At 35.9% G+C, this 18275-nt stretch overlaps 4 protein-coding genes across 4 annotated transcripts in view; 1 reads left to right on the top strand and 3 right to left on the bottom strand.

Annotated features, from left to right (window-relative positions):
• prcp (prolylcarboxypeptidase (angiotensinase C)) overlaps positions 1–5012 on the bottom strand; it is a 34222-nt gene extending 29210 nt beyond the window's left edge. The window contains exon 1 of the mRNA XM_079823980.1: positions 145–5012. Within this exon, the coding sequence (XP_079680106.1) occupies positions 145–294 (150 nt within the window). The 5' untranslated portion in view covers positions 295–5012. The remainder of the gene's footprint in view (positions 1–144) is intronic.
• Positions 996–13311, bottom strand: rab30 (RAB30, member RAS oncogene family). Its single transcript, XM_079823983.1, has 5 exons — positions 13138–13311; positions 11580–11678; positions 11360–11443; positions 9455–9638; positions 996–5302 (listed from the first exon to the last, which is right to left on the bottom strand). Exons 2-5 carry the CDS (start codon positions 11664–11666, stop codon positions 5052–5054), a joined length of 606 nt encoding a protein of 201 aa, XP_079680109.1. The 5' UTR covers positions 11667–11678; positions 13138–13311; the 3' UTR covers positions 996–5051.
• A 413-nt stretch (positions 13312–13724) lies between these two features.
• Positions 13725–14986, top strand: ndufc2 (NADH:ubiquinone oxidoreductase subunit C2). The gene is made up of 3 exons (XM_079823547.1): positions 13725–13969; positions 14329–14472; positions 14625–14986. Exons 1-3 carry the CDS (start codon positions 13831–13833, stop codon positions 14672–14674), a joined length of 333 nt encoding a protein of 110 aa, XP_079679673.1. The 5' UTR covers positions 13725–13830; the 3' UTR covers positions 14675–14986.
• A 1365-nt stretch (positions 14987–16351) lies between these two features.
• thrsp (thyroid hormone responsive) lies at positions 16352–16907 on the bottom strand. The gene has a single exon (XM_079823868.1). It carries the CDS (start codon positions 16837–16839, stop codon positions 16438–16440), a length of 402 nt encoding a protein of 133 aa, XP_079679994.1. The 5' UTR covers positions 16840–16907; the 3' UTR covers positions 16352–16437.
• Between the last annotated feature and the right edge of the window lie 1368 nt (positions 16908–18275).

The following is an 18275-nucleotide window of genomic DNA, read 5'->3' as shown; positions in this document are numbered from 1 at the left end:
CACACACACACAAAACAAAATTTCAGTGTTCTCTAAAGTAAACTAAATTATTTATTGACATGCATTTAAGTCCTGTTCAGTTTAGATTTCTTATGCCCAAGAATAAACAGCCAAGTAAGGCAAGCAATGAAATAAGACACTTACCTGTTGATCAAAATAGAAAGTTTTGTACGAGACAGATCTGTGATGAGAGTAGGTTTGGACGGTGTGTCTGCCTAAGAGCTGCGGTTTGAGAGCCAGTGCATTACAGCTGATGAAGAGGAGGAAGAGCAGAGCAGTGCTGGTCAGTCTCATGGCTGAATGAGTGAGTGAGTCCAGTCACAGGTCATCTGGAAATATGAAGCGATGGATCATTTGCATACGGGGAACGAGGAAGGATGTCAAATGACTCGTTGTTGTTACTCCATGACGCAAACTTTTCAACTAACTTACAGTAATAAAAACAACAGGGATACAATGAATGTAACGCCTTAAAAAATATATATAAAATACCGTAGCTCTTAAGGGTTAATTTCTGAAATTTCAGACCATTTTAGAAAAAGATCATTCAGTAAGTTTGCTAAATCTGTTCGCCGTGTGTGTATAGTGTTTCAGAGTGTCTTTCTGTCCATGTGCTCTGTCAAAGCGGATTATGTCAATTGTTTCTGTCGATAAACGGCATGTTTTGTTAACTTCATTTCACGGTACAACGCGCTTCCGTATTGTAAACACGTGATTAGCGCGATGGCTTATGGTCATTGTAGTTTCTTGCTATTCCTCACCCCTTACAAAAGTAATAACCATAGTTCAAAATTACTACTCTATATATATAGTATTGCATGTATTATAATATTGATTGAATATTAATAAAATGTTATTAGTATTTGTTTTTCAAAGTAAATTGTACTTTAGTAGGCTATTATTTGATTATATTTACCTCAGATTTACCCAATTTCTTTTTAAAGGAAATTGAATCAACAATTTTTGTACCAATTTCCCACAATGACAATACAGATAGTGTCATAACCATGTTTATTTGGAGAAATGTATTAACTTGCAGTCTATATGCTGAGAATTAAAAACACAAAGTTACACTAACAGAATTGCTCAAGAAAACATATTCGCAATACTGAATTGCTGCAGTCGTGGGGTTTGTCTCTTTATGATAAATGAATCACAGATGGTACACCACAACTTATATACCGAAAGCACATAAATGTACAGCGAAAGAGTGGAGTCTTCACTAGACAAAAGACTGTTACGCTTTGATGAATATTGTCTTTACATAATGAAACAGACATAATAACATTGTGCATACAGAAAAACTAAGCGCTTAGTAATACAACTTATACTGGAAATTAAATTTAACATAGAAAAAAATAATTCTTCTAGAGAGTCCCATTGGTACACAATGCAACCCATTACAATATGGCAAGTATCTGTAAAACAAAGCTAGACAAAAATACCTGACAGAGAAAATACTGTGCATGGCACGTCAAGTAACATAGAAAGAAAACGGTTCATACAAAACTAGAAAAGGTTATCACTTTGAAATAAAATGTTAATAGAAAAGCTTAATATCATATAAGCAGCTATGCGTAAATATGAGGAAAATGCATTATACTGAAAAGTAATTGGCATGGACAGCAACAACAAAAAAAGGTAAAACAATTGGTCCTCAAGTTAAACATTGTTTAGTGTTGGATTTTGTTGAGTGTTAAAAAAAAAATCACTCGAAACAAAATCATTGAATTATCATCATCACAAATATTACCAAGCACACTAAAACCTCCGTCGATTTTGTTAGATAAAAAAAAGGGGAAAAAGCTCTGTAGCAGCAAGTAAAATACTGACAGTCTATAAAAGAGGAGATTCACAGTTCCATTGTAATGATACAGGTGCAAACAACCTTACAGCACAGCCAAGGTTGGAGGTACAAGTTCCAACTGTTTAAAAGTCATTAAAATGCACAACACAGTTCCAGAACAGAAAATCAGAATCACTGCATCACACCGTTAAACAACTCCATCATCTTTTCCTCAATGCGTTGAAACATAAAGACCATTTGTGCAAGAACTCACTGAAACATCTATGGAATACATGATATCTCTCATTCACACAAAAACTACACACACACACTGTTCTCTTGACCTCTCAAGTGCCAAAAGCTTTAAACATCGCTACGGTTATTACAATACTAAAGCTGGACTAAATTAACTACAAAGCATCCTGGTATATTTCAGTTCTTGTAATATGTAATAATGTGTGAAAAGACATTAAGAATATCTCCAAAAGTGAATCAGGAGTATTCCTAGAGAGAGAGAAAAAATATTAAAATGGAATGAAAGCATTTTAGACAGTGCATTATAACATTGAGTTCATTGTGTTTACGTTTTAACATATAATGTGCAAAGCCACTAAAAACCTCTGGACTGGTAGATCTCATAAAACCTGTCAAGAACACGACAGTCAAAAGTTTGAGGTCAGTAAGATTTTGAAATGTTTTTGAGTCTCTTATGCTCGCTAAGGCTGTGTTTGTTTGAATAAACAGTAATATTGTGAAATGTTATCAGTTTAAAATGTCTATCTTAAAATGTATTTATTCCTGTGATGCAAAGCATCATTTCTCCAGTCTTCATAGTCACATGATCTTTCAGAAATCATTCTAATATGCTGATTTGTTGCTCAAGAAACATTTCTTATTATTATTATTATTAGGGCTGCGCCGATATTAAAATTTTTGCCGATACCGATAACCGATTCATATTTGAAAGCCGATTAACCGATTTATTGGCTGTTAAATCTAAATCCAAATTTTTGTATCATTTTTGAGAGCCTGATTACAAAAACAAAAGTCTCACCATTAAAAGCCATGTCCCAAGCACACAATTATAATGTTCTCATCATTTTATGTAGCCTTTATGTGCTGCGCATGTTGCAAGGAAATAATACATTATTTATCGGATTTAATATATTGGCCAAATTTTCTTATGAGGCTGATAAAAATAACATTAAAAATTAACATAATATCGGCCGATACCGATATATCGTGCATCCCTAATTCACCCTTCACCGTAAGTTTGATTGACAGGCGATCTGACCAATCACATCGCCGAATCTGCCGTTTTGTCCGACGAAGCAGTCAGGAGAGTTAGTAGATTAACGTCGGCGGACTTGAACGTGGAAAAACGGTGTGTACTGACGTCTTTCTGCGGTTGAAACAACATTTATTTTAGTGTTCATTCATGTTTATTTCATGCTTATCAATGAACTAGAAGGAAGAGATGATCGGTTCACGAGGTGCTACAGCGATCACGACACATTAAAGAGCCACAAAACACTATTTACTGTTTAAATTTCTTTAAAAAAATGACCATTTCAAAGTAGGGACTTTGTTTCATATCAAAAGTAACTTGCTCTGTCCTGTCTGTCGGCGTGTTGTCAATGTCCTCTTTGCTCCGCGATGTATTTTCTCTACGTGAGAACGTGTGTGGTGTGAGAGCGCCATGGCTTGTCGGCCATAGCAACAGTAACTAAAGGGGGCGGGTCTTTGCGAATGGTCAATTATTATCAATGTTGAAAACATTTGTGCTACTTCACATTTTGTGAATTCTTTGACTGATTTCAAAAATTAAAAGTGCATTTATATGAAATAGAAATCTTTTTTTTATCAATGTAATAGATCCTTGCTGAATAAGAGTATTAATTTATTTCAAACAAATCTTACTGATCCCAAATTTTTGAACGGTTGTGTATTTCACCAAAAAAAAAAAAAAAAAAAAAATCATAACTTGGCAAAGAAAATGGAGCTTATTTTGTGAACAGTAACATTTTTACAGTGTGCTTAATTTCCATAAAAATTATGCACATTTTCCCTATTCTCATGACTGTAATGCAAAAAACACCCTTTAACGCATGTATATGTTATGGTAGAATATGTTGTAATGTGAAACAAAAAATATATATATACTGTCTGGACTGGACAGGATTATTCCAATTACTGTATTGAGAATCTAATGATAATTATTCTTAAAATAATGAAAACGAATAAACTCCAAAGTAACATATTAAGACGAATATATTAACACGTTTTTAGTCACATTTTTGGGAGAAATATGACCCAAACATGTACCCCAAGAGATTCCCCGGGGTGTTATGTAATATATGACGACAGGATGGAAATGGCAGAGGCACATTGGGTTTTTGCTGTGACTTATCAAAATGGCATGGCCTTCATTGTGTATTAACAGCCAGACTTCCATCCACGCAGTATGGGTATTATATTCTCCACCTAATAAATGAGGGTGTTTTACTTCACATCTTCCTGTCACAGATTATTGAAGGTAGCTGGCTGTCTGTTTGCATTGTTGACTTTCATTTTTAAAAAAGCATGCATAAGCAACCTCAAACGATCTCGCAAGCAATCATCAAGAAGTGCATTTTGTGCGAGTAATAAATGTGCACATCAACACCAAATTTGTGGCAATGAATCTTAAAGGGGCAGTTCACCCTAAAATAAAAATTCTGTCACCATTTACTCACCCTCATGTCATTCCAAAGCGTAAGCATCGTATGGCTTCAGAAGACTTGAAATATAGAACACAAGTCATATGGACTGCTTTGGTCACTGTACGCTTTCATTCGGGAAAAGAGCAGCGTGAACATTCTTCAAAACATCTTCTTTTGTGTAATATGGGTTTGGAATGACATGAGGGTGAATAAACGATGACAGAATGTTCATTTTTGGATGAACTAGTCCTTTAAATGGGTGAGCTTGTGGCTGAAAACAAATCTCATTGTCTGACCTACTAGCAAGCATTATTGTGAAGGCCCTTTTTACTGTCCAAAAGCATGTAGGAGCTTCGGACCACCCTCCCCCTTTAAAAGCAGCATCATCTTGTTATCATGTTTTTCCGAATGTACGTTTTAAAATACCCAGGGATTTAAGAAGGGTAAAAGAAGTGGACGTCAACAAGTTTAACCACTGCAACTACGTAGTTGTCACCAACAATACAACCACTTTGTATGCAATCCATGTTGCGTCCTCAGCCAGACAGGGAGGCCAAGTCTACTTAGTTTATGCTGCAGCAACTCAAGTAATTGATGTTTTTCCCTTCTCCAGGCATGGGGGTGGAGTCGTTGTTGTCCAACGTGTTTTGCTTGGCCTCGCGGATCAGTTCGCAGGCCAGATCCAGAAAGAGCTTCTCCACGTTGTCTGATTCTTTGGCCGAGGTCTCCAGATACAGCATGCTCTGTGCCTCCGCAAACTCCTCCGCTCGCTGCCGATGGACTTCTCGCTTATCGGCCAAGTCTATCTTATTCCCTGTGAACAACAACAGCAGTCAACAGGGCTCAAATGCTCTGGTGACAAGGACATCCGACGCATGTTGACAGCTAGAAGGTCTAATGTTTGCGAGGCAGTTTGTAATAATCTGTTTGCTTATTCAACAGATCCAAAAACGTATTAAAGTCACGTTGATAGACAATTTCCTGCATGAGCACCTTAATCAGCAAGCCTACGAAACTTTACTGATAAACTTTTTTGTAAATCACAGATGTCATTAAAGTCTCGCCATTAAAATCGCAGTGAAACGGAAGTAGCGACAGATGAAAATATAGGGCAGAGACTTAGTTGTATGATCGGTTGCTGATTGGATTTTGAGATGTGGAGAAATGGAGGCCTCATGTTCATAAAATCATGAAAAGATTTAATCAAATGACATTAAATCTTCAAATGACATCAAATCAAATGGTTAAATCGTGTTTTTTTCCATTTGCGACGCCTGGCAAAAGTTACTATGTAACTATTTTAGTTCAAAATGAAGAACATTTAAATAATGAGTCAATACATCATCAATCATTCTTCCAAAACATGTTTTAGTCTTAAAACATTATAGGCCTATTATAAGTGTTCCTATTTTAGGACCTGATGGGATGGTTTTCATGGGAAATTGCATGCATGCGTCACTCGCCCGTATGCGTCTCATCATATCCATAAATAACGAAAAGTTGCTCCGGCTACTTTGACGTGTGTATTGTGCAATAAGTACATTGCAATTCGCTTTAGATAAAAGCGTCTGGGAAATGCATAAATGTAAATGTGTGGGAGTGGCGGAGGTTAGTTATCACAACGCGCGAGAAAGGATGACATGGAGCAGCTAAATCTCCAACATCCAGGGAATCACCTGTTTAAAACAAATGCCGAACAGAGGAGAGTCTGCTGGCAAAAAGGGAACACAACAGAGCTCGTAATAAAACAATAATCAATATTGGCTTGGCTTTTCAGAGATGGCGAGAACTGGAGGATTTGAAATGTTGTAAAAGCGACGAGATGGTGTTTTTATTACTCAACAGGTTAGGTAAGGTATTTTACTGAACAGATAAATGACCATATGTAGCTCTCTAACGGAGTTGATTGTAAAGCATTATCTATTATGAATGGTCATATTCATCTGCACAGTATCTACCAGAACGGTGTCATCTCTTTCTGTTTTACTATTTTACTTTCTGACTTTACTATTAATACTACTATAATTATTATTACTTTAAAGCTACACTGTGTAACTTTTTTTGTTTATTCTTAGCTAAAAACACTTAGTTCTTTAAAAAATATATGTGCTCATTAATGTATATTTGCTTCTTTCAAGTAATAAAGTATTCTCGTAAGTTTATAATATGCCATTGAAAATACATACGGGTAAGAGGTTCGAATACGGGTCGCCATGTTGCCCCTCCATCTTGAAAGTACATTAGCCAAAGAGGGACATACCCGTAAATTCAAGCTTCGCCTTTCGCGTTTTAACACTCGATGGCACCGTGTCGAATGTGGACGAGGTCAAACTGGAAGCCATGTTAATCTTGGACTACACCGGCCACCGTAGGAGTTAAAACAAAATCGGAATTGAGAGGAACAGAAACTAAAATTCTCACACAGTGTAGCTTTAAAGGGATAGTTCACCCAAAAATGAAAATTAGCCCATGATTTACTCCCCCTCAAGTCATCCAAGGTGTAGGCCTATATGACATTCTTCTTTCAGACGAATAAAATCTGAGTTATATGAAAAATGTTCTGGCTAATCCAAGCATTATAAAAGCAGTAATAGTTGCTCTGTTTCTGAAGTCCATAAAAAAATGCACCTGTCCGTCGAATAACGTGCTCCACGCGGCTCCAGGGTGTTAATAAAGGCCTTCTCAAGCGAATCGATACGTTTGTGTAAGAAAAATATCCATATTTAAAACTTTATCAAGTAAAGTTCCAGCCGATCGCCTTCCGTGGAAAAGTGTTGAAAGTTGAATGTGAAACTCAAGATGCGTACGTGACGTCATGACAAGCGTACCTGGTCGCGTTTGTCTTTCGATCGGCAGAGGCACTTTCAACACTTTTTCCATAAATTGAACAGGGAAGGTGGTCGGCTGGAACTTTACTTGATAAAGTTTTAAATATGGATATTTTTCTTACACAAACGCATCGATTGGCTTCAGAAGGCCTTTATTAAAACCCCAGAGCCGCATGGAGCACGTTATTTGACGGACAGATGCATTTTTTATGGAATTCAAAAACAGAGCAACTATTAGTGTTATTATAATGCTTGGATTAGCCTGGACTTTTGTAATATAACTCGGATTTTATTCGTCTGAAAGAAGAATGTCATATACACCTAGGATGACTTGAGGGTGAGTAAATCATGGGCTAATTTTCATTTTTGGGTGAACTAACCCTTTAATTACTATAACTTCTTTTGATCATCTTGTCTGGACAATTGTTTTGTACACTGTACAAAATGGATTTATAAACAGGTAAGATCTAAAACATTAATCTCAATTCAATATGTTCCCGTAATTATTTATGTGGTAATGAAAATCTCTGTAATAAGTGTACAATGAATATACATTATTATCCCTTAAATGTCACCCTTAATAGTCTTATTTGAACTTGTTCGTTCATCTTTGGCTCAAAGCCACTTGCTGCGAACTTTTCTTTGCAGAAGATTCACGTTAATTTCAAGCAAGTGAGATATATTTCAGCGAAAACATTTAAACTCAAAACTTTGTGTCCAATTATTTCCCAAACATAGTTTTGGTATTGAGGTCAAAGCCCACTTGCCTTGCGTCAGCTATACACTGAAGACGACTCGGCAGATTTTAAGTGTTTACCTCTTTTTGCATGTTCTGCAGAGAGGGTGACCATCTTCGAATAAATTTCCCTCAGGACTTTTGTAAAAGCCAAAATATGACCACTCCTCAAATTTGGTCCTTTTAGAAAGCTGAAAAATCTCCAGCCGCTGTCACTGCCTTCTGCCATTTCTTCTTGTTCAAAAAAACAACTTTGGGCACTGCGTCTGCACCAGACTGATGCTGGCTGGACAGGATTTACAGCGAGTTTTCAAAATCGCGATAACAAAACGGTTTTAATGAAAATTAAATTGTAAATGATATCGTGAAACAGGTAAAAGTCCCATCACTAGTCTATGTCTGTTATTTTTTATATGGATTGTTAATATGTTTAAAGTTTTTTTTACCTTATTTATCGATATGTACTCCTCTTTGGCCAACCTTGGGTTGTTTTTAAATGTGTTTTTTGAATAAACAATGAGCGAATAAATTAATGAATAAGTTTGCAGGGGTGGACTAAATGATTGGAGAAGTCCTGAGTACGGAAGATTCACCAGAAGATTGACTTAGGACAATTTGATTAAATATTAGGAGGTCAATTTTTTTTCAGGGTTAGTTCACCAAAAAAACAAATTCAAAAATGTGTCATCCACTCATCCACATGTCCTTCCAAACCCATAAGAGTTTTGTTCATCTTATAAACAAAAATTAAATGTTTTTAATGACATCGGAGATATTTCTTTGAGTCTATATATACTCAAAACTCTTGACGATTCAAAGCGTTCATAAAGATTGTAAATTAAATCCATATGAATCGACCGGTTTAATCCAAGTCTTCTGAAGAGATACGATTGCTTTATATGATGAACAGATTTATTTAGGCTTTTATTCACATATAAAAATGTATATGCAAACGTACATAGAGCACTCATATATGGTAAACTGCAGCTCAAACATGTTTGCTTGACCCGCAAGAACCAATAGGGTTCATTCTTATGCACATCTGAGCTTCTGCAAGAACCAACAGGGTTTGTTCTCGCATGTCAAGCAAGTACGGTTGAGCTTCCAATGTATGATCTTTAATATTTCATAAAAAAAATGCCTTAATTTGTGTTTCGAAGATGAAATAAAGTATTATGGTGTTATGAATGACATGAGGGTAATAGATGACAGAATATTTATTTTAACTAACCCTTTTAAACAGATGCACAGATTAATTATTCACAATAAGATCAATATCAGTCATGTGTATTTAGAAAATAGATAAATAGGTACATTTTAATTTCATGCAACTTTAAAGGTCAGCATTATGGTATACAGACAGACAGATAGACAGACAGAAGCTTTAAGCTTGGATACTCACCTACTAAGATTGTCACCACTTGGTTGTTGGCATACTGCTCGATCTCCCTCAGCCACTCAGGAAGGCACCGGAAGGAATCTTCACAGGTGATGTCGTAGGTGAGAATGAGGGCGTTGGCACTGCGGTAGTAACTCTGGGTAATTGAGCGGAACCTCTCCTGCCCGGCCGTGTCCCAGATCTGGAGCTGTGGGGATGAGCGGATCAAATAATCAGTGAAGTCACTTAGCACGTTTAGGCAGAACCCAACACAAACTAGAGCTTTCAGTCCATTTCGTTAGCAGGAAGTGGAGTGAAATGCGGAAAAATGCTCAGAGGTGCCTTTAGGTGCAAAAACACATGCTAAATCAGTCACAGTGTTCCAGTGGACTAAACTGATGCTTTCTGCATTTCAATTCCATGTTTGGTCACATTTCTATAATTATCAGAGTGTCTATTTACAACAAGTGTGCAAATAGCCCGCCTTGTTGGCAGAGGCTATTCACACTAACTCCGCCCACCAATCGTCCAAAAATGATATACCCCATATTTTTCTGAATAGAAGTCATGTTTTTATAAACGTGTTTAACGCAACTGACATCAAGCACTGATGATACACAAAAAAAACTGTTCACATATTTGGATTTATGCCCAAAGAGAGAGGCACGTGAGCCCAGGTTTATTTGTATAGCACACATGCTAGGTTCAGTTTCACTTTTAAATACATTTGTTTAGACTTGGTGATATATAATAAAAGTTGTTTATTATAAATGCCACCATACTTTGTTTGTTTTATACTATTTTATTTGACTATTTTTGACTTACTATACTATATATAGGCCAAGCTATACTATATAATTGTGTTTCCTGTTCTATTCTAAATACTGTTAAATTTAAGTTTTATTTATTATTTATTTTAACATTATTGGTGAATTTAAAGCTACACTGTGTGATATTTTCCCCCATCTAGTGGTGACAGGGTATATGACCATCCAGTGAATATTAGTTTCTGTTCTTCTCAATTCCGATTTCGTTTTAACTCCTACGGTGGCCGATTTAGTCCAGGTTAACATGGCTTCCAGTTCGACCTCGTCCACATTCGACACGGTGCCATCGAGTGTTAAAACGCGAAAAGGTATGTCCCTCTTTGGCTAATGTACTTTCAAGATGGAGGGGCAACATGGCGACCCGCATTCGAACCCCTCACGTATGTATTTTCAATGGCATATTATAAACTTACGAGAATACTTTATTACTTGAAAGAAGTAAATATACATTAATGAGCACATATATTTTTGAAAGAACTAAGTGTTTTTAGCTAAGAATAAACTAAAAAAGTTACACAGTGTAGCTTTAATATTAAAATGTGACATACATTGATACAAATTTTTTGTTTGTTTAGGTTTTTTTTGACCCAGTGCGACTTATATAGTATGTATATTTAAAGCAAATTCCTACAGTCCTTTTTTTAACATTGATTTTTCTAAAATGTAAGAATCCTCCTTCATCCTTAACAATCCTCCTTGTGTCATTTCAAAAATCTACCAACAGCCTTGTCAATGGCTTAAAAATTGTGTTAAATAATTTTAAATATACTTAAAAAAAAAAAAAAAAAGTTTTATATATATATATATATATATATATATATATATATATTGTGACGTGTTCTTGGGTTTGGGGCTATGTAAATAAATAAATATTATTATTAGCATTATTATTGGAGCTATGTACATAAAAAAGAAACAATTATTATTATTATTATTTAATTTACAACCCATGACAAAAAGAAAACAAGAGCAAAACCAAAAGATGCAGTAGGATACAAAAAAAAAGAAAAAAAAAGATTTAAAAAAAAAACTGAAATAACTTAATACAAAATAAAGACTGAAAACTCAAATAAAAACATTCCTCAAAATGAGTCACACCCACCTTCACCTTCACTCCTTTTATTTCCACAGTTTTGATCATAAAATCCACTCCAATGGTGGCGCCTTGTCCAGGAGGGAAAAGCCCCTAGATAACGCAAGATGGAGAGGTTTAAATGCAACAATTATTATGAAATTATAATTACCAGGGACTGTCAATCCTGTAGAAACACTGACACATTGCAAACATCCAGTGTTGTGTTATGGGAAATTATTTCACACACCTGAGTAAAGCGTCGGACGAGGCAGGTTTTGCCCACTCCTGCATTTCCAATAAGCACAATTTTGAATAAGTAGTCATAATCCTCCATGCTCACGCTCAGCTGAGGGAACATGAATGATGAAGACAGAGGGAGGGAGAGAGACAGGCAGACAGAAAGACAGACGGGTAATACGTGGGTGTTAAAAACTGCAATGCAAAACACACATGGCTGAGCAACATCCTTCTGATAAAACACTGTTTGAAGTAACAGGGCCTCAGCAGAACAAACATTTCAATGACACCAGTGATGCATTACCGAGAACAAACGAGGGAATAAACTACGCCTGATGTCTCTAGGGACCTTTTTTTTGTGCTTTCCATTCTTTAATTTATTAGATCAACAGGGCCTCTGTATTTCACCACACACATTAGCTGTGTTTGTTTCTGAAGTGTTGCTATAGGAGAAGCTGCTATGCATGTGCTCAAAAGCTGCTGTTGCCAAGGCCTATGGCAGGATGCTGAGAGGAGCGCAATAAAGACACAAGGAATAAAGAGCAACTCCCAGAGGCCTGTCAACACACATGCACGCAGGCAAACAATCATTCAACAGCTAATTAAGAATGGTGCTGGACAGAAGCATATGCAGCTTAAAAGAAATACAGCTGAAACGTTGCATAAACCCCCCCTTTAAAAAACATTTTTGATTCAATAAACTCAACTTCACTGCATGAATGAACACTCAACCATGTCATCACCACTGCAAACAAACTTCATCTCACATTCATTTTGAATGTAATTGATATTTATAAAATAAAAAATATATAATTAAGGTAATTGTTACTCAGTCACATTTATATTTTAGATCTTCTTGCACACAATATATGGCATTTAAATATTTTCACTGTTGTTTTATAGCTATACATTTGCATTGTTTAATAAAAAAAAACTGTTATTTAACCCTCACATTACATCGTTTGCTTGCCACATAATGCAACAGCATGAGCACAACTTTTTACACTCATAGAATGATTAACAAAATATATATTTCATTTCGGGCCAGAAATAAATGTTGTAAATAGATTAAATATAACTATTCCTTGACATATTAAACATTATGCCTCTGGATCATGTAGAAAACACACACATATATTACACACATATACATATTATATATATATATATATATATATATATATATATATATATATATATATATATATATATATATATATATATATATATATATTATATATTAAAGCATATAATATATATATTAAAGCATATTCAAGAATAGCAGAAAAAAATACTTATTTATCCCCACTCTGTATAGATGAAAAAAGATCTGCATATCTCCAAGCAGAAAACTGAAATCTGATATGCACTATACCTCTGAGCAGAGGAGAAGGAGAAAAGACATAGACGTGGCCTAAATCTTTTTCTTTCTATTTAGACCCTTTATAAAAAGTGAAAACTGCATATTGTATTTTATGATGAAATAAAACCAGCAGGCACAATGTTCTCCATTAGCTAGCAGGATGCTCTGCACATTAAAGGTCACATTAAATCATCTTTACACTTACCAAACACAGGGGATTCACCCCACTGCTTCTATTATTCCGAATGCATTCAGTCTTTTCTTCGGGCTCTTAATCTAAACGATAATAGCAATCGCGCAGCGCCCAACAGCAACCTCGGCAGATTTTCGGCTCCAGTGTTGCACAATGATCGCAGAGTTTCCTCGGTTTTTTGATAATGACGTCATGTTGCTTCCCCAGTGGAAGCTCGAGTCCGGAAAAAAACGCCGCTGCATTCTGGGATTTGAAGTTCTATTGCTACTTGCTGCGACTTTACTTGATTAAACTGTGAAAATACAACAAAAACAAAAACAAAAAAATTACTCAAAAGCTAATAAGTCGATTTTTTTATGTTTTTTCTATGGCTCTGCCACTTATTTTGTCACAGATGCTTTATTCGGAACCACATACTGTCAAACTACTATTACTAATTTTAAAATATCTTTCTATGGCAGAAGTAGTAAGAGTAGGCCTAGTATGCTAGTACGTTTTTCTGTTTTTCGCCTACTGAGAAGTAAGTAGAGAAGTATGCGATTTCGAATGCAGCCGTTGAAGCCTTCTCCGGAACACTTGTAATTCGTCATGTGTTTCTCCCCGGACCGGTTTTCATTTCCGCCTAAACATTGCCCTTGGTTTCCTCTAGGAGGTGATATGGAAAGTTAAGTGTTCTGACTTCAGAAAAGCCTGTTATAAGGGAACATGGGGCTCCTACCTGATGAAGCGAAACATCTGCCTCCTCCGGGGATCGTCAACAGAAATTCAGTGTGGCTCGGGCTGTGCGGCTGGGCGTCCGCGATGCTGCACAACAGCTTGAACCGCAGGCCTGCACTCAAAGCCGGTGAGAACGAATCTGAACCAATGCTATTCTAATGAATCATACCTGTAACAAACTCATTGTAATTTACTAGCTTAATAACATCAAGTGAATGCGTTCCTGGCTGATTTGACTTACACAAATAAACTGTGGTAGTGGACATGGTGGTAGTTTGAAATATACATGGTTCTGAATGAACACCACATTCATATACCTTTACATGGCACCATGTCAAAAGATTACCAGTAAAGTTAACAGAATCTGAATGAGCTTTAAAACATCAATTGTACTGTAAACAGCAAGCATGCAAACCAGTCATTGATTATGCAAACATATCTTGTGCAGTGATTTGACTTTCTGGCGTTTTTTTTTTTAATATGCAGGTGTTCACCGCCAAGCGCTGTTCATAACCATTGGATGGTTCATTGGCTATCATCTCACAAAATATGAGAATTACAAATATGCCCTATTGGACAGGGACATGAATGAGTATGTCCGGCTGCATCCTGACGAGTTTCAAGAGAAAGGTAACCGGCCGCACATGGAAATCAAGCCACATTAGGGTTTACTTTCTGCCGCATTAGTGTATTTATTTTCTTCAGATGTTTAAATTACTGTGTATGCTCGCTGCCACAATACTTTCATCCTTTAACTTTTTAATGTATTTTTCTCACACCAGAACGGAAGACATTTGCTGAAATTGTGGAGCCGTTTCATCCAATCCGTTGAATGGAACTATAGTTGAAAATCTGGTTTAACAGGCTTTTCTGTTATAAATACTCTTGTATTGATTTATTAAGTTGTATATTCAATGTCATTAAACTATTTAAAAATGTATTTCTTTATTTGGCCGTTCATTTGTTTTCCAATGCACATTCATTTTTAACAAGTAGATTAGTTTGATTGGAGACATTCAACACAAAACGATTTTTTCAACGGTTATTTACCCACCCTCAAAAAACAAAATTAACTGCAAGAAAACACCTCAAAATGTATAATCTGTGGAATGACATGGGAGTGATTAAATTGTTATAATTTTCATTTTGGGTGAACTGTTCCTTTCACAATCTGAATTTGTATGCATGTGTAGGATACTGATTATGCCTCTAAAATGTGCATGGCATAATGTCAAAAAGCATGGAGGAAAACTCATTTTCTGCCACCAGGTAGGCTCCGCCCACAAAACAACTCTCTATTGGCAAACACCCAAATGGTCTGACATTTGAGTGTTCTTTCATGTCACACACTATATTTATTTTCTGATCATTTATTAACTGATATGCTTTTAAAGACACATGAGTTGTCTAAGAAAATGTACACAATGCCCATAAATTAGTACCGTTAGTATTTTAAAGTTTTGTTAATTTTTCCCTAACAACTGAGTTTGACCAAAATAATTTTCAAATGTTTTACATCACCGTATCATGTTTCCACAAAAATGTCTTTTAAAAAGTGATGTCCAAAAGGAATGACCCAAATGATTTCAGCTAGACTTTGGCACAGATATTGTACCAATAATGCGCAATCCCAGGAGTTTTGCAACCTATTCAGTTACTCTTGGTTTACTTTGAAAGCTTATCTATCTTATTTTTGTTTTTTTTGGGGGGGGGGCATACATTCACAGTTAAAAACCAAGGGTCAGATCATTCCAGTGAACTGAGATTATTACAGGACTTTCTAAAACGTGTACTTTAGGGTTATTAACGTTAACCAAACCTAAAACTATATTGTTAAATTGAATAAAGCGGCAATAAAATAGGCTATAAATATTAGATGAAAAACCAAGTTAAATAAATTAAAATGTAGCCTTGCAAACAAAACAAAAATTTCTACCTGGAAAAATAACTAAAATAAAAATAAATCAAACCTAAATAGTAATATTTTAAAAATAATTATAATAAAAAAATGCAATTCAATAAAACATTTACTAAAAACGTAAAAATAAAAGATATTTATAAAAACTAATATGATATAAATAATACTAAAAACAGATGCAGTAATTTTGCAATATTGACATGAATTTATTGGCCTATAATTTCACTATATGTACTGGTTATTTTGACAGGGACATGACAAATGAAGTCATATATATATATAGCATACAAATTATGTACAATTATGTCTTCTAAAGTGTTTTAATTATCTTGTGTACATAGTCTACAAAATGGAGACTTATTCTGCAACCTCTCATATTTGAGAGTTATTTTTTTTAGATATCAAATGTTTTTTTAGATGCATAGTTCACTAATTACTAAACTAATATTACTAATATAGCCAAATGTAATGGATGAAAAAAATAACAGAATTGTTAGGAGACATTTAAATTATTTAAATAGTAAAGAAGTCTTTTAAATAAAATTCTGAAACAGGGTTTGTTGTTTTTCAGATTTTTTTTTTATTACATGTCACATAGATAGTGACAAGGATGTAAATGGCTTTCCAGGTAATTGCTTCCACCTCAAGATGGATTCTTCCTCAAGATGTGCCGAATCCTAACGGCTGATCCCAATAATGTCCAAGTATTTCTCAGTCAAGTTCTGAGACTTCTTTCCGAGCGTAGCCATGACTGTGAACAAGCCTCGCAGATGGAAGTGGAAAATCGCCTCAGGTTCGGCCTCCAGCAGGGGCTCCAGGCCTTTGTGCAGGGCGGCTTGACTCTTGGCCTTGGCATCGTCGTGGGGGATGAGGCCGCTCTCCACCGTGTTCTTGATGGCTTTCAGCATAAGGTAGTACTCGTACAGGTCCATGCTGTTGTCGGCACCCTCGTCGTACGGCACATCTCTCAGGAGGCTGGGAAGCAGGACGGTCTGCTCCATATTGTGCACCACTGTGCTGTAGCGCCTCAGGGCCAGCTGGAGGGAGCTTCGACTGAGCTTAGCGTCGGCAGACTGCATGGTTTCTTGGTGGGTTTCAGGCTGAGGGCGTTTCTTGAGAAGATGGTGAAATGGCCGCTGCCTGGATGCAGTGCAAGATCTGGAGAAAGAGGCTCTTTTTATAGCATGTCTATGGGACAGTTATGCAACATAGTGGCCTGATCTGGCTGCAAACACACGCCTCCCTAAAGTGTATTTCTTCACAGTGTGACATTCTGGCTGCCATGCAGGCTACCAAAGGACACTGACCCCAAAATGGCACGGATTACATCAGACCCTCCCTTGTGAAAAAGAAGTGGATTGCATGTGCACTTGTAGTGCAAGCTTATAAATATATTTTCTAATAAACTGTACTTGCAGAAAATATTATTTAAAAAAAGCCATTTTAGTGTACTACTACATTTTAGTATTACTCAAAAGTACATTTTAAATCATTATATAATAATCTTTTGTAGTCCTTTACCAAACTAAAATTATTTTAATGTGTTGACTAACACACTAAAGCATAGAAAGTACTTGATTATAATTTTTACTGTAGAATGTTATTTTACTTTAAAGTAAATATATCAATTAGAGTTGGGGTAACATTACTTAATGTGGGTTATGTAATCAGATTACTTTCATCAAAATATCTGAGTTACTTTGTCAAATAAGTTATGCAAGTTACTTTGTATCCCCATTTGAATTTCAAAGTCAGTATATTTCAAACCTGAAATAATTATATATAATTATACAAATATACTTTATGTATTTAATCTCAATTTATTAACCAACGTCTTTGCAGCTGACCTTCAATGATCCAATTCAACCATAATAAGCTAAAATAATTAGATAAACATCATATTTGTGTTTGTAGCTGTAATAACCGACTCCCCCTCCACCCCACCCCACCCCATTTTTGAAAGTGTGTAACTCAGGCCCTGTGAGCTCTAGCACCATGCAGACAGTTTGGGCACACAACATGACAGACAAAATTCTTTTTTCCACTATTTTCTGGAATTTAGTGGAAACAGCCCAAACTGTCTGCAGGGTGCAAGAGCACACAGGGCCTGAGTTACACATTTTCAAAACTGAATTTATAAAATTCAGGGGGGTTTCTTACAGTCCCAAAGTCCCATTTTGAGAACTACGCCGAGACCTAAAGCACGATCAATGTAGAATTCAACAGCTTAGATACGCACGTCTTCCTCTGCTTGTAAACCAGGGCTCTGAACTGGTTCAAGGAACGAAAACGAAAACCGGAAACGAACGAAATTTTAAGGGGAACAAAAACGAAATCAAAATCAATTTGAATCGTTCTGAACAGAAACGTTAATTTGAAATGACCATTAACCGGTTAATAACGTTATTTTATTGTTCTTTTAATATTTTAATTTGGCAGTGACCAATCATGAATTGAGTAGTACAGCATGTGACGTTGACGGATCAAGCGTGAGTGAAATGCCCGCGCACCAGTC

This window comes from Gobio gobio (assembly GCF_949357685.1).
Source record: "Gobio gobio genome assembly, chromosome: 8".
In the NCBI taxonomy this organism is placed as follows: domain Eukaryota; kingdom Metazoa; phylum Chordata; class Actinopteri; order Cypriniformes; family Gobionidae; genus Gobio; species Gobio gobio.
This window is presented reverse-complemented; position numbering and strand designations above follow the sequence as displayed.

Coding starts and splice junctions, on each gene's coding strand:
- thrsp (XM_079823868.1), bottom strand. CDS start 16,839: ATGCAGTCTGCCGACGCTAAGCTCAGTCGAAGCTCCCTCCAGCTGGCC.
- ndufc2 (XM_079823547.1), top strand. CDS start 13,831: ATGGGGCTCCTACCTGATGAAGCGAAACATCTGCCTCCTCCGGGGATC. Junction 13,970..14,328: donor CAGGCCTGCACTCAAAGCCG/GTGAGAACGAAT, acceptor TTTAATATGCAG/GTGTTCACCGCCAAGCGCTG. Junction 14,473..14,624: donor TGACGAGTTTCAAGAGAAAG/GTAACCGGCCGC, acceptor TTCTCACACCAG/AACGGAAGACATTTGCTGAA.
- rab30 (XM_079823983.1), bottom strand. CDS start 11,666: ATGGAGGATTATGACTACTTATTCAAAATTGTGCTTATTGGAAATGCA. Junction 11,444..11,579: donor TCGTCCGACGCTTTACTCAG/GTGTGTGAAATA, acceptor TGCGTTATCTAG/GGGCTTTTCCCTCCTGGACA. Junction 5,303..9,454: donor AGTGGTGACAATCTTAGTAG/GTGAGTATCCAA, acceptor TGTTGTTCACAG/GGAATAAGATAGACTTGGCC.